Raw genomic sequence first — 13,273 nt, 5'->3', positions numbered from 1 at the left:
ATTCAACGCATAATCAAAAAAAAAAAAAACTTTTACTTTTACTTCAATTACTTAAGTACATTAAATATCAGAAAATTACTTTTGATACTTAAGTACAGTATATATCAGATACTTTAAGACTTTTACTTAAGTAATATTCTAAAAGGTAACTTTCACTTCTACCAAAGTCTTTTTCTAGTACAATACTTGTACTTTTACTCAAGTATTGCTTTCTAGTACTTTATACAACACTGGTTGCCAGTGAGCTTAACTTGTCCTCAACCTGGAGTTCCTTGATCAAGCTCATCCAGGTCACTAATGACTGATGGTCCACCTAATCGAACACCTAAACCAACTTTGACTAGCTAATGACCATACATGACTATGTTGGACCAGCTTGAAACCATTAAAACCAGCTAGAGGGGTTTTAACAAGGTAAATATTGCTGATAGAGGTGCACAGTATAACAGTGATTCATCCACTAAATCATGTAACTTTAATGCATTAGAGAGTCCTATTCATTAGAGAGATAAGTGTGCCAAACTAAAGATAAGATAAGATGATAAGATGTCAAAATAAGATGTGATTGAAGACTTGACGACCCCGTCCATCATAAAAGCCAACAAACAAATGACACAAGTCAAAGGCTCACTATTTGCCTTGTAGAGCTTCAAACATTCATTCACAGAGAGCTTCTCGGCTTTAATCCATGCTCTGTGTGAAGGATTTATGAATAATTCAGTATCCCATGACAAGTAAAGCTAGAAACATTCTCATCCCAGCCCAGTAACCAAGGAGACCGGCAGATCCTTCTGTGAAACCACACAACAAACCTTCCTGTCTGTCAAGAAACATAATGCCTTTAAAATCATTTACTATTTCAGCCACATTCCCACGATCAACTAGTTTTCCACTATAGACAAGCAGTTCACTAACAAATCTTAAAGGTAACCTGCATGATCTGTCTGGTAAGGCTGGTAAACTAGTTACTGGTTAAGCTAGTTAAAGAGCTAGATTGCAATGACTTAACCAATTGGTGATTGGCTCTTTTATTTAAAAGGCGGGACTTATTCTGCCATATTTTACATTGCACTTTCTCCCATTCATAGTAATATGAGTGCAGCGTCTTTGATTATCTAAAGTCTTTGGTAAGACTTAGACTTCTGCTGGTCTAGACAGAAGAATAAATACATTTGTGTATGCATTCTGTACTAACATAACATCATACCTACTTAAATGTGAATTTTTTGGTAAATGTTGTTTTTAGCACAACACACTGTAAACCATGAGATTTCAGAACAAACACATTCATTCAAAACACAGAAAGACGAAAATGAGCGTCTTCTGAAAGAGCAAATCAAAATATCCAACTCAGTCTACAAAAACACAGCTGTACTTACAGAAAGAGTAATGAAATGAAGCACTGCTGTTTTTTTACAAATATCCATGTGTACAAGTGCAATGTCATTTCACCAATTTACTTGTGTAATTACAATTTATGACACCTACATGTACAACAAGTGTACCTAACATATAGACGACTTATACTACACTTACACTTGTTTTGTTTTTTCCTTCTACTAATACCTTATGGAGTTTTTCATTACTAATCACAGTGGATTTTGGCTTTCTGGCTTATGGTTTACAGACAAATGTGTTTAGGTAGTTTCTTTGAGTTGCTAAATGCTAAATGAAATTCAGGAATTTATGTAATTATTTTCTGTAAGGCTTCTTGTGTAAAAAAAAATATATATTGTGTAAAGGCTTATATAAATGAAATCGTATACAGACTTGTAGAATTGATTTGATTGTTTCTCTGCAGCTCTCAAGGGCACGAGAACAGAGTTGTGAACAGCAGCAGTTTCTGCAGTGCTTTATTAATCATGCTGACTTACAGCTCGAGGGAGGACAGGAATGTCACAGTTCGCAGGTTAAAGTCCCCCTGTGGTGAAAATACAGCGTTTAATGTTGTTTATGTGTCTATGTGGTGTGTTTAATATGCTTTAAGACAAACCACGTGTAAATTCATAAGTCGACAGCATTGCTGAGTATTTCCTCCTTAAAACTGCAGTGAACCAAAGACAGTCTCAAAAACACGCTTTGAAATCGCTGGTGTTTCTGACGTCACAAACTACCTTGTAACCAATCAGATCAACGTGTGATCGCCAACCAGTGGATCTCTGAGCTGAGTGAGTGAGTGAGTGGAGGCGGGGCTCATTTGCATATTCATAGAACCATGCATACTAAATGAGACAAGGGTGTCAAGTTACAGTCAAGATATTTTAAGGCATTTTAAACATTTCAATATGTCATTTTGGTGATCAAAGATGAGTTTTAAGGGACACGATTATTGACTACAAGGGGACTTTAAGAGGCAACACTATAAACACACAATGACACAGACACACATACTCATTTAATAATTAGTTTTTGCAGCGATATATGGTTCTGCTCTCCATGGATCTGGTTCCCTTTCATAGGTTCACTTGATGCTACGCCAGTATCTGACTCTATAGAAACACCCTCCAGGTGTGACGATTGGCTAAAGCCTGTTATCTGCCCATGCTAGGGTCCTGAGGATCTGATGTCAAGGAAATGGGAGAGCGAGCCAACAGATTTTTCCCTTTCTCTCTTGCTCTTGCTGGATGACGAGCAGCGTATCCGTTGACCATCTGTGTCCGAGCCTGAAAACTCTTCAGCATTGTTGATCTCCTTTTGTCTCTTCACTGCCGGTGGTCGTCCCAGACACTCTTCCCCAAGCAGTCAGGAACTCTCTAGCATGTTGTTTCATGTGTCATGAACAAGTTAAAGCTGGACTTGCATGAGCCGGCCAGATTTCAAGGTCCTGGAAACAACCCTTTTTGGCACGGATTACTGCCTCTGTCTTCTCCACAGTTTCAGGCAGTTAAAGAGACGCTTGCTGCTTATTTCCCTCCGTCTTTGGCTCCTGGCGCCATCGAAGCCCTGCAGGGTGACTTTGGCCTTGATTGACAAGTCATTGATCGTTGCAAACCATGGTTGTGCTGCAGGTGTAGGTGATCTCTTCAAGGGATATGGTGCTTTGTACCACCAAACACACAGCTCTTACACATGAGTGCTCCTGTTTCTCAGTCAAGGCTTTTCAACAATGCTGTAGTTGACAAGTGAGACAGGCCGGCTTCCCCTGAACACTGGGATCCGCTGACCGGCAGGCCTGGAGGGCCGTTCCCGATTAAATGGTAGTGAAACTGAGGGCAGAAGCAGATTTGCCTTCACCCCTGCTGTCCTTTAGACTCTGTTCTGTCAGTACCACTGTGTTTCTCTGACTTGTGTTTGACTGTGTGTCTTGAACAACATTCTTCTCATTCATACTCCATGCGTCAATGCCTTCACAGTCCACACGTTTACAAAGGATTTTCAGATTCCAACGGAGTGATAATAAACCTTGGTTAAACAAGAAGTGTTGTGTTGCCAGTATTTGTGGGAGTGAATCTGAATGTTCTCGCTTGTGATCTACTCATATACAGTCCAAGAAGGTTTACAGGGCCTGCATTTAAAACACTCGAGTCAGCCTCAGATTTTCAGACGGTTTTGTTGTTGGCCTTGACATCTTTTAAGAGGACTGTAAATTTCCATTATGGATTTTGCTCCCGGTATAGTGAAGGTTTTGTTGCGTCACCTACCTATGGTTTCTTCCATTTTATTTCGTGCTCAAGTTGTGGTGTTAGCTGTCATTTTTACCCTGTCCACCTCCATATCGAGCTCTGTCAAATCTGATCAGCCATTGCTTGTTTTAGTGGCCGCTGATATAAATCAAATGATGTTGCATTGGTCGAAAGAAGTGGTTTCTCTTGCTTATGACTTGCGTGGGTTAACTTCACACACTTTTGTCTGATTTGTTTTAATATCGACGTAGACTTGACTCCTGGTTTCCACTGTTTGAACAGGTGTAAGTTCATATTCTTCTATCAGTCTGTGCATGGGCTGATCCATTGGCATTCAGCTTGTAGAATGGCACTGTGATATAGTTTTCCATTAGCATCAGCATATAAATATAAATGGGATTGTCTTGGTTCTGTATGTAACCCAAGTACTGCTATAATTCCTTTGTAGGAAAATCTAAGTAGTGTGGACCTCATATGTGGCTGAACAAAATCAATTTTAACCTAAACGTTTAGCTTTGGGTAAAGTAAAAGCATTGAAATGGCACATCTTTCTGCTGGAATGCTGTGGGTGTCGCGTCTGTTCTGACCGCTCTCCTACAAGATTAAATCAACGGCATGACTCAATGCTTTCTATCTCTGTCTGGCTCACTCTCTCCTCTCCTATTAATACCTCATAAACTAAGAACGAGGTGAAGCAGATTCAGCAATAGCTGTTCGATCCCCATAACTGACACTAATTGCTTTGTAAAATATTGTGCAACATGCAGCCAAACAAGTGCAACAGAGGTTTAGTCTTTCCAGGATCTCATCTGACTGAAATCTGAACAGTGTGAAAATGCTGCTGGGAATGACTTAAATGAAAAGGTCTGTATTCACAAAATATTAATAGTCCAACAAATTAAACAACAAACTTAAATTGGCCAGCCTACAAAATAGGCTCCATGAAAGATACTCTGCGATATCTAAATAACATTACAAAACATACAGTATGGAAATTAAGAATTGACCCTCAGTTTAACATGCTGACTGTCAAACGTGTGTGTCGTCAGTGTGTACCTAGCATACTTATCTACTGTAACTTGACAGCTTCAGTTTTAATCCCACTCACATTCATATAAAGGTCATGCCAGGATTATAGTTGCCATGGAAACAGCCTTTTTTAAAACCTTGCAACAAAAAAAGAACAAAAAAATCCATGTAATCTGCTAAGCACAACGACTGCGCTGATATTACTGTAGTGTGGATGACTTTATTGGTAGTTTATGAAATAGTTTATAAAACTGACATCAATGCACAGACATACTTTTTTAAATTACAAGCTGCAGTCCGCAGTTTTTCCTCTTTGTCGCCATCTCTGTTCGAAATCTGCAATTGCAGTTATTCACGGAATTATCAACTTTACGTGGGTTGTGCCTCGGCACGGCACAGCGCGGATGAATCCGATGTTTTGAGGAGAACGTGCGGCTGTCAATCATCGCGCCGGTGTGGATACTGGCATTCGCAATCACAGATTCTACTTTTGGGAAGTATGACCAACATAAGAATTTTCACTGGAAAATGTCGTCTGAACAAGTAACATCCACTTTTGTTCTGCCCAACTAAGGGGAAAAAAGCATTGCAGTAAATCGCGCCGATTAAATCTAACGATCGCTTATCATATCACGACAAACCGTGCAAATTATACTTTAATCTCAAATTGTTAATGTTAACAACATCAGCATTGCGTGACTACATTTAATGCCCTTCCGATATTTGTCCTTGTTTTCGCATGGGCCGTTGCAGTCTCTTTTTTTCTCCCAAGTCCGAAGTCTTTCACGTTTGTTCGGGTGAATCTCCTGGTGATTGTCATTTGAACCTTTCTGGATTCGCCAACAAATTGATTTGAATTATTTCAAGTGCTGTGAGAAAAGGCTTTAAATCTCCAACATCCTCACACTCAATATAGCCTACTAGCCGAGACTCTTCTTTATGTGGACAGATGTGACGTAATGACGCAAAGACATGCTCGAATTTCCAGCGGAAATCCACCAGTACCACTAGAATTAAATATATTATTACAAGCTTACCGTTTTGGCAAGGCAAGCAGAGAGTTTTGAACACTGGCTGGTTGTGTACTTGCTCAAATTTTTATAATTTTGGGATAATTTTTAACCCAAAAAAGCTACGGACTGCAGCTTTAACAAAACTAAGCTAAACTGAACTGAACCACAGAGAATTGGTGTTTTTCGGGACGTCTGGTCACCCTAATTCTGCTCGCCTTGCTCTCTCAGCATCCCTCCATCTGTGTAACTCCACTAACATCATTTCAGTATCTCGTGTCCACACTTATCTTCCACTATAATCCTGGAGTTACATCAGAGCTCGAGTTAAACCCGAGCCGCTGCACACACCAAGCCAAATACGTTTACAAGCACAATACATTAAAGATTACCAATATGTACAAATGAACTTGAGAAATATTATTATGGTACAAAGTGATATCAAAATGCAGTCATCAGTTTGCCAAAAATAACTTTCTGATAGGCATTTACAGATGGTAGGGAGCAGGTGTCTTATTTTTCCGAACCAGCTAATACCTTGAAAATATGAACACTTTTATGATTCCAAAAATGAACGACAGAACAGCTTTACGCAGGATTTACACAAAAAATTATTCTGATCATGTTTTATAAATTAGGCGTAATCTACGCATATTTTTTATGCTCATGTTTCAGAATAAGGCCTGAAGAGAGAAATATGCACTGAAAAAAATTATTTGTTGAATTTAATAAAAAAATGTATCGTAAGTGGTTGCACACAATTAATTTTATATACATTTAAACAAATGCATTAAGTTAAACTTAATAAATTTTAGTTCAACTTAATGCATTTGTTTAAATGTAGGTAAAATCAATTGTGTGCAACCACTTACGATAATTTTTTTAAATAAATTCAACAGATCATTTTTTTCAGTGTGTCCAACATAATGGCAAAAAGCATATGGCATAATAAAACATAATGAGGCCATGACATATCACAGATTTACGTATCCAATGCAACACAGTATTCTTGACTGCTTAAGTAGGAGCCATGTATATATTAAATATTATTATATTTACTATATTTTTTAATATTATATATATCAAAGGGATAGTTCACCCAAAAATTCTGTCATCATTTTCTAACCCTCACGTTGTTCCAAATATGTATGAATTTCTTTGATATGTGAAACATATATGAAGTTATTTTCAATAATGTTTGTCACCAAATAGATCTGAGACACCACTGACTTCCATAGTATTTTTTTCCACATAATCCATGATCCATAAACTGTCTGGTTACCGACATTCTTCAAAATATCTTCCTTAGTGTTCAGCAGAAGAAAGAAATGCATACGTGTTTGGAACAACTTGAGGGTTATTAAATGATGACAGGATTTTAATTTTTTTCATGAAAAATCTCATGATCCATAGGACCAAGATTTATAGCTTACCTTAGAATTTATTGATCTGTAGATTATTTAAACCTGAGACTAATCTTTCAGGGAAATGTCACAGTCAGCTTTGGAGCGAAATGGATAATGTACATCAATGTTAGTCAACAAACTTCACGTCTGCTCATAATACAGCAGAAGCACTTTGCAAAAAGCTCCATCACTGAACGACGCAAGAGAGCTAAGTACGTATCCACAAATATGAAATCTTACCAGCGAGTCCAAGCTTTCGCTCTGACCTGATTGAAAGTTTGGAGGAACATCATCTAGTGCAGGATCTTCGACTCTGTGTGCCTTACGCATCGCTGCATTGCCCATGGCGGATACACAAAGAAATCCTGAAATGATCAAATAAGACTAATCCTTTGGGTTCCCATTTCTGGGCCCAACAGTGAAGCACCACACTATCCTGAAAGGTTATCAGGAAAACCAGTCCATAACCAGTGCAGCGAACTCCTTGTTGGTGCCAACGCTTCTCCTTCACTGATAATTTGAGCCCCGGCTATTTTTACACCCGTCAGGCCGGCTATGCATGCATGTCAGTGGAGGAATGATTGGGATGTGGGAACATGGAGGATGGCATGGCCCAAACAGGGAGACATGGTGGGATATTACAGAGGCTTCTTCCCAGAACCCAGTGCGCCAATGGCCACCAATGATCATGCCAACAGAAGAGGCTCCAACCAATGAGCATTGAGCAAACATGGCGATTTGAGTATTGGTGACGTCAGATGAGGGAGAGTACGTTCAAGGACATTACACTGCAAAAAATGCCTTTCTTAATCAGTATTTTTGTCTTGTTTCCAGTCCAAATATCTAAAAATTCTTAAATCAAGATGCATTTACTAAAGTAGTGACCTGCCATAAGAAAAAAATCAAAAATCAAAATGAAGTGAGTTTTTGCTTAAAACAAGGAAAAATATCTGCCAATGATGTGAGAAAAATACATGTAATTCAAATGGAAACAAGATTCTTTTTCTTACACCATTGGCAGATCATTTTGCTTGTTTTAAAACAAGAAAACAAGGTTTTCCCTAGAAAACAAGACATTATATCTTATGGCATTTTACTACTTTAGTAAATGCATCTTGATTTAAGAATTTTTAGATATTTGGACTGGAAACAAGACTGATAGACTCAATACTGAGTAAGAAAAGCATTTTTTTGCAGTGTACTGTAAGTTACTCAGTATTAATGACTTTTTATATACGTTTCATGGAAAAAAGTTGTGTAACATCACACTGACAATCGTGCTGTAATGATACGTGCTTGTTAGTGTCATGTTAAGAATTGTTATCAAGAATTCCCAGTGCAATTATGTGTGTATTGATGAATGTATTGATTTAACCTTCATGATCAATAATACAATTCATTTGTCATTCCTTTCCTTGTCCTTTGAGATGTCGTTTCTTCTAAAGTGTGTGTGTGTGTGTGTGTGTGTGTGTGTGTGTGTGTGTGTGTGTGTGTGTGTGTGTGTGTGTGTGTGTGTGTGTGTGTGTGTGTGTGTGTGTGTGTGATGTTTAACACAGAGGCAAACGCCCTTGTTCTCTCATGAGCTGTCATTTAATAAACTCGAACAAAAGACCTTCTCTTCACAACAATAACTGTTTTGGCTAAAATATTTCTCATTCAATTAAATATTTTAGCATGGCTTTAACAAAGAGCCCATTCAAAGGTCCCATCTACTTAGTGCTATTTTAATACCACAATCGTGATGTCAAAATACAATACCTTCAGTCTCCTTCTGTTCCTTACATAAAGCTACTGTATGAATTACGACGCAGCACGAGTCGTGTGGAATACTTTATAATGCATGTTTTGTTATTTCTGCGCATCCTCTCTAGGGTCGCGGGAGGTCCATCGCAGGGCTTTTTTGTTAATGTTATTACATATAATATACAACTTCATAATATTTACAAGAATCTCTTTAGCCTCTACTGTCTTTACTTTCTCATGGTTTGACAGTTTAAATGTATATTAAGAAGACTTATATCTCAAAATTGTATTAAGTATAGCAGTTTTGCACTAAGCATCATAAAACTTTGATAAAAATTACACCAAAGCCACAAATTACTCACAGCGCCTCTCTTTATCATGCACTACGCCTCTCCACTATAAGCAAACATCTTGTTCCTGTACTGAGAGGATTTTATTTCAATGTTCCCCTTGCTACATCCAAATTAGAGGACATAATCTTTTGGTAGACAGATAACAAACTCCATTAATCTGTAGTAAACCATATGGCAGAGGGAGCAGGGGTGTGTGTGGGCGTGGGGGTGGGATGGGGATGGGGTCACTTAAAAAAGAGCTGCTCACTCCTGTTGTGGGGGAACAAGACCGCTTTATGCACATAACCGACACAGCAGAACTCTTCAGCTGGTGACGCTGGTTCGAATGTGAGCAGAACCAATCACGTTGGTGCCATGACCCAGATTTAGGCCTCAAGAGGCGCACTAGCGATTGACGCTAGAGGTTGCGGTTTTTAGCATCTTCGTGAACGCCCACTTCCCATGCCGGTGACGCTGGTTCGAATCCCACTTGGAGTGGGTGTGAGAAGAACCAATAAAATGTGGTGCCGTGACCCGGTTGGGAGTGAGGTTTTGGGGGCGAGTGTAACTGAGGCCAGATAGTAGTTGTCTCCCCACCCTCATCCGGAGCGCAGAATCCCTGGCAGCATTCAAAAGACAACTGAAAACCCATCTCTTCCTTGAGCACTTCACCTCATAAAAAAAAAATACAAAAAAATCTTTCCTTTTCCTTTAAATCCTCGCTTATCGGGCTTATGCTACACTGAGAAATGCCTGAACTTCGTATTTTGAGCACTTCTAGCGTTGTTTCTTGCCTCTTCACGATGATTTGCTTAATTTAGTCCTAATTTGTAAGTCGCTTTGGACAAAAGCGTCTGCTAAATGACTAAATGTAAATGTAGATAGTAAATGTAGATAGTTTAGTGATGGTAAACCTCACTCCCCTGGCCTCAAGAGGATGCTAGAAGTTGTGGTTTTTAGCGTCTTTGTTAACACACTCACTTCCCATGCCGGTGACGGTGGTTCGAATCCTGCTTTGAACGGGTGTGAGTAGGACCAGTCACAGTAGTGCCGTGACCCGGACGGGAGTGAGGTTTAGGGGGTGAGTGTAACTGAGGCCAGATAGTAAAGAATGATGGTAAACCTAACTCCCCTGGCCTCAAGAGGACGCTAGAGGTTGTGGTTTTTAGCGTCTTTGTAAACATGCTCACTTCCCATGCCGGTGACTCTGGTTCGAATCCCGCTTTGAACGGGTGTGAATAGGACCAGTCACAGTGGTGCCGTGACCCTGATGGGAGTGAGGTTTATGCCTCAAGAGGAGCACTCGCGACTGACGCTAGAGGTTGTGGTTTTTAGCATCTTTGTAAACACGCCCACTTCCCATGCCGGTGACGCTGGTTTCCAATCCGCTCGGAGCGGGTGTGAGTAGGACCAGTTACACTTGAATTTACCATAACACATTAAACTCAACTCACATTTTTGCCACAGTACTGGGGTGTTTTGAGTGATTGCAAGGAGTTGTTGTGGGTTGCTAAGGTATTCTTATTTATCATGGTTGCTAGGCTGGTTCTGGGCAGTTCCTAGGGTGTTGCTAGATGGTTGCTAGGGTGTTCTGGGTGGTTGTCCACTCTCACATCTCACAGTTTTATTGGGAAAAGAAGAATTCAAAAGTCTAATTGCTTATAAAGTAATCGCATGAATCCTTAACAAGGAATCTCTACTTGAACAAGGGAAGAGGGATGGGGGTTGAATAAACAATATTTTATATTTTATCTTAATATCATGCTAGTGTACAATGCATCAGGGCATTAACTGTTTGGCAGAACATAAACAGTGTCTGTGTAAACTCTATGCTAATAAAATGGACATACAGATATGAATTTAATAGCCCTGACATCATTATGGTTGTTTAAAATGTCACAACAACATCATTGATAGAAATGAAACCTACATGGCATTGATTCTCTCTATAACACGTCTACAGTACGGTACAGAAATACAAAGAAATCAAACAAATAAACTGTCTGGGATTATGTTTCCATAGCAACTCAGACATCTGCACTGCAACACATATTAAAACACCAAACCAATGCATGAACGTCCTTGATGTTGCAGTACATCAGAAAGTCTGAAGATGCGCATTATTACCTCTGGACAGAGACAAATGAATATTCTAATCTCCTCTGCAATGTTATGTAGGTCAATCGTTTTGCATTATTTGCTAAAATAAAGAAGGTGAATAGTGAAGTATGCCATTACCATCATCCCATAAATTATAAATAACATCTACACATCCTTAGAAATCAGTATGCTCAAATCAATAACAATCAATGAAATATCAATTTGAATTCAATCAAAAATTCATTCCTCCTGCACCACCGCACAAACTTTCAAATTGTGGATTTCACAACCACTCTATTTTATTTCAGTTTGAGTTCGAGACCAATACTATCAGCAGCGTCTGAAATTACATTTATCATTAACCAGTTATGGGAACTAAATCAATAACTGGCCATTTAGCTTCGACTATCTAAAACAAAAATATCAGAAATGAACCAGATTATCAAAGTCACAGCTTAGATTTAAACTGATTTATTATTATAAAATTGGATACTAAAAAGAGTCATTTGAATCTTACCTGTCAGTAAAAAAAATTATATTTCTATAATTCACTCAGAAATAAATGTTTAATAGTAAACTTGTCACAGATTAGGTGGACAGGCTGTCAATTCATAAAGTGATCCGCTGGTGTCCTCACAACTGTCCTAAATATCATGTCATGATGACTAAATTATAATACAATTATCATACCTTCAGCGTCAGTATGGAAAATATTCCTTATTGAAATCAATGGGTTTTACCATCAACGCCTCAATAAAGATGCTAAAGGATAAAGTCACATGATCATTTATCAGTGGCGGATGAAGCAAATCAAGTACTTGAGTAGAACTACAGATACTCCATTATTACTTCAATAAAAGTACTCATTTTCAGTTTTACTTGAATAAAAGTACAGATACTCTAATATTACTACAGTAAAATTACTCATTTTCAATTTTACTTGAATAAAAGTACAGATACTCTAATATTACTACAGTAAAAGTACTCATTTTACTTGAGTAAAAGTACAGAAGTGACACATAATGCCCACATGTCCACATTCAAGCATTCCAACAGCTCACGTTTGCACAGAAGATTTACGTCACAAATTATGGACAGTCCTATAACCTAAATATGGTTTTCATTTCAGTCGCCAATTCTGCGTTAATAACCTATTTAAGCTCCGGCGATATCCCGGTTCACTGCTCGCTTTAACCGGATCACTGAATCAGTGAGTTGCTGAGTCCGAGTCGCGAGTGAATCATTCAGTAAGAACCAATTCAACGGGTTCATTGAATCATCGCCATTGATTCTTGATTCACAGTTTCTTCAGTTGATATAACGAGGAATGATGTGTTTTTATGAAATGTGGTGAAGTAAAAAGTATGGTACTATACGGTTATCCGGACCACATGTGATGACCTACCTCAACCCCGCCCCTAATCAAATCTCGACTCAATATATGCATAGATTTGATTAGTTTACCGTTTTGTGTTAATTTTCTTAAAAATCTGAATTAATTGTAAACCTTGACATTTATTATGTTTTTAGCCAACCCAATATTATGAAACAAATGCCTTTAAACGCCGCAGATTTCATTGGTCAAGAGAAGTTCAGACTTCATGGATGCGACATTATTGTTAAGATAAAGAGTTATTATTTGTTTCAGCATTGTGTTTGCAGATCAATCAGCAGAACATAAAGCAAAAACACTTCACACTATTTCACTTTCCTCAGCACTGTGAGGTAAAACGCCACTGCATTATCGATTATGCTGATTGCAGTTTCGGAAAAAACACCACTAATCCTTTTTACAACTCGCCTGAAGTGTTTATGAGGCAGTTTGACCGATTACTATCGCCATACGCATTTCATCAAGACCTGTACAGTACACATCTCAAGGACTTCAGTCATGTTATATAAAATACACTGCAGTTATGGACATAAGCGTTCCCATTAGGGTTTGTTAAAACGGCGTGTTTTATAACACAAAACAAGAGTGTTTTTAAAGGCCAGTGATTATTTATAGAGCGAGTTGAACACACTCACAC

General features: G+C 38.5%; 1 protein-coding gene across 19 annotated transcripts in view; it reads right to left on the bottom strand.

Moving 5' to 3' along the window:
* The window catches only part of ank2b (ankyrin 2b, neuronal), a gene marked incomplete at its 5' end in the record, with an annotated part of 169,627 nt that overhangs the window by 89,997 nt on the left and 66,357 nt on the right, over nucleotides 1–13,273 (bottom strand). For 15 of the 19 annotated variants that reach the window (XM_081358683.1, XM_081358690.1, XM_081358692.1 and 12 more), the window contains one exon: nucleotides 7,309–7,736. The exons of 3 other annotated variants lie outside the window; for them this stretch is intronic. In XM_081358683.1, the coding sequence (XP_081214809.1) occupies nucleotides 7,309–7,413 (105 nt within the window). Of the gene's footprint in view, nucleotides 1–7,308; nucleotides 7,737–13,273 lie in introns of those variants that run through there. One more of the 19 variants, XM_081358703.1, reaches the window with a different exon arrangement.

This window comes from Scardinius erythrophthalmus (assembly GCF_964197995.2).
Source record: "Scardinius erythrophthalmus genome assembly, chromosome: 2".
Lineage (NCBI taxonomy): Eukaryota > Metazoa > Chordata > Actinopteri > Cypriniformes > Leuciscidae > Scardinius > Scardinius erythrophthalmus.
Note: the sequence above shows the minus strand (reverse complement) of the source record. Positions and strands in the feature narration are given on the sequence as shown.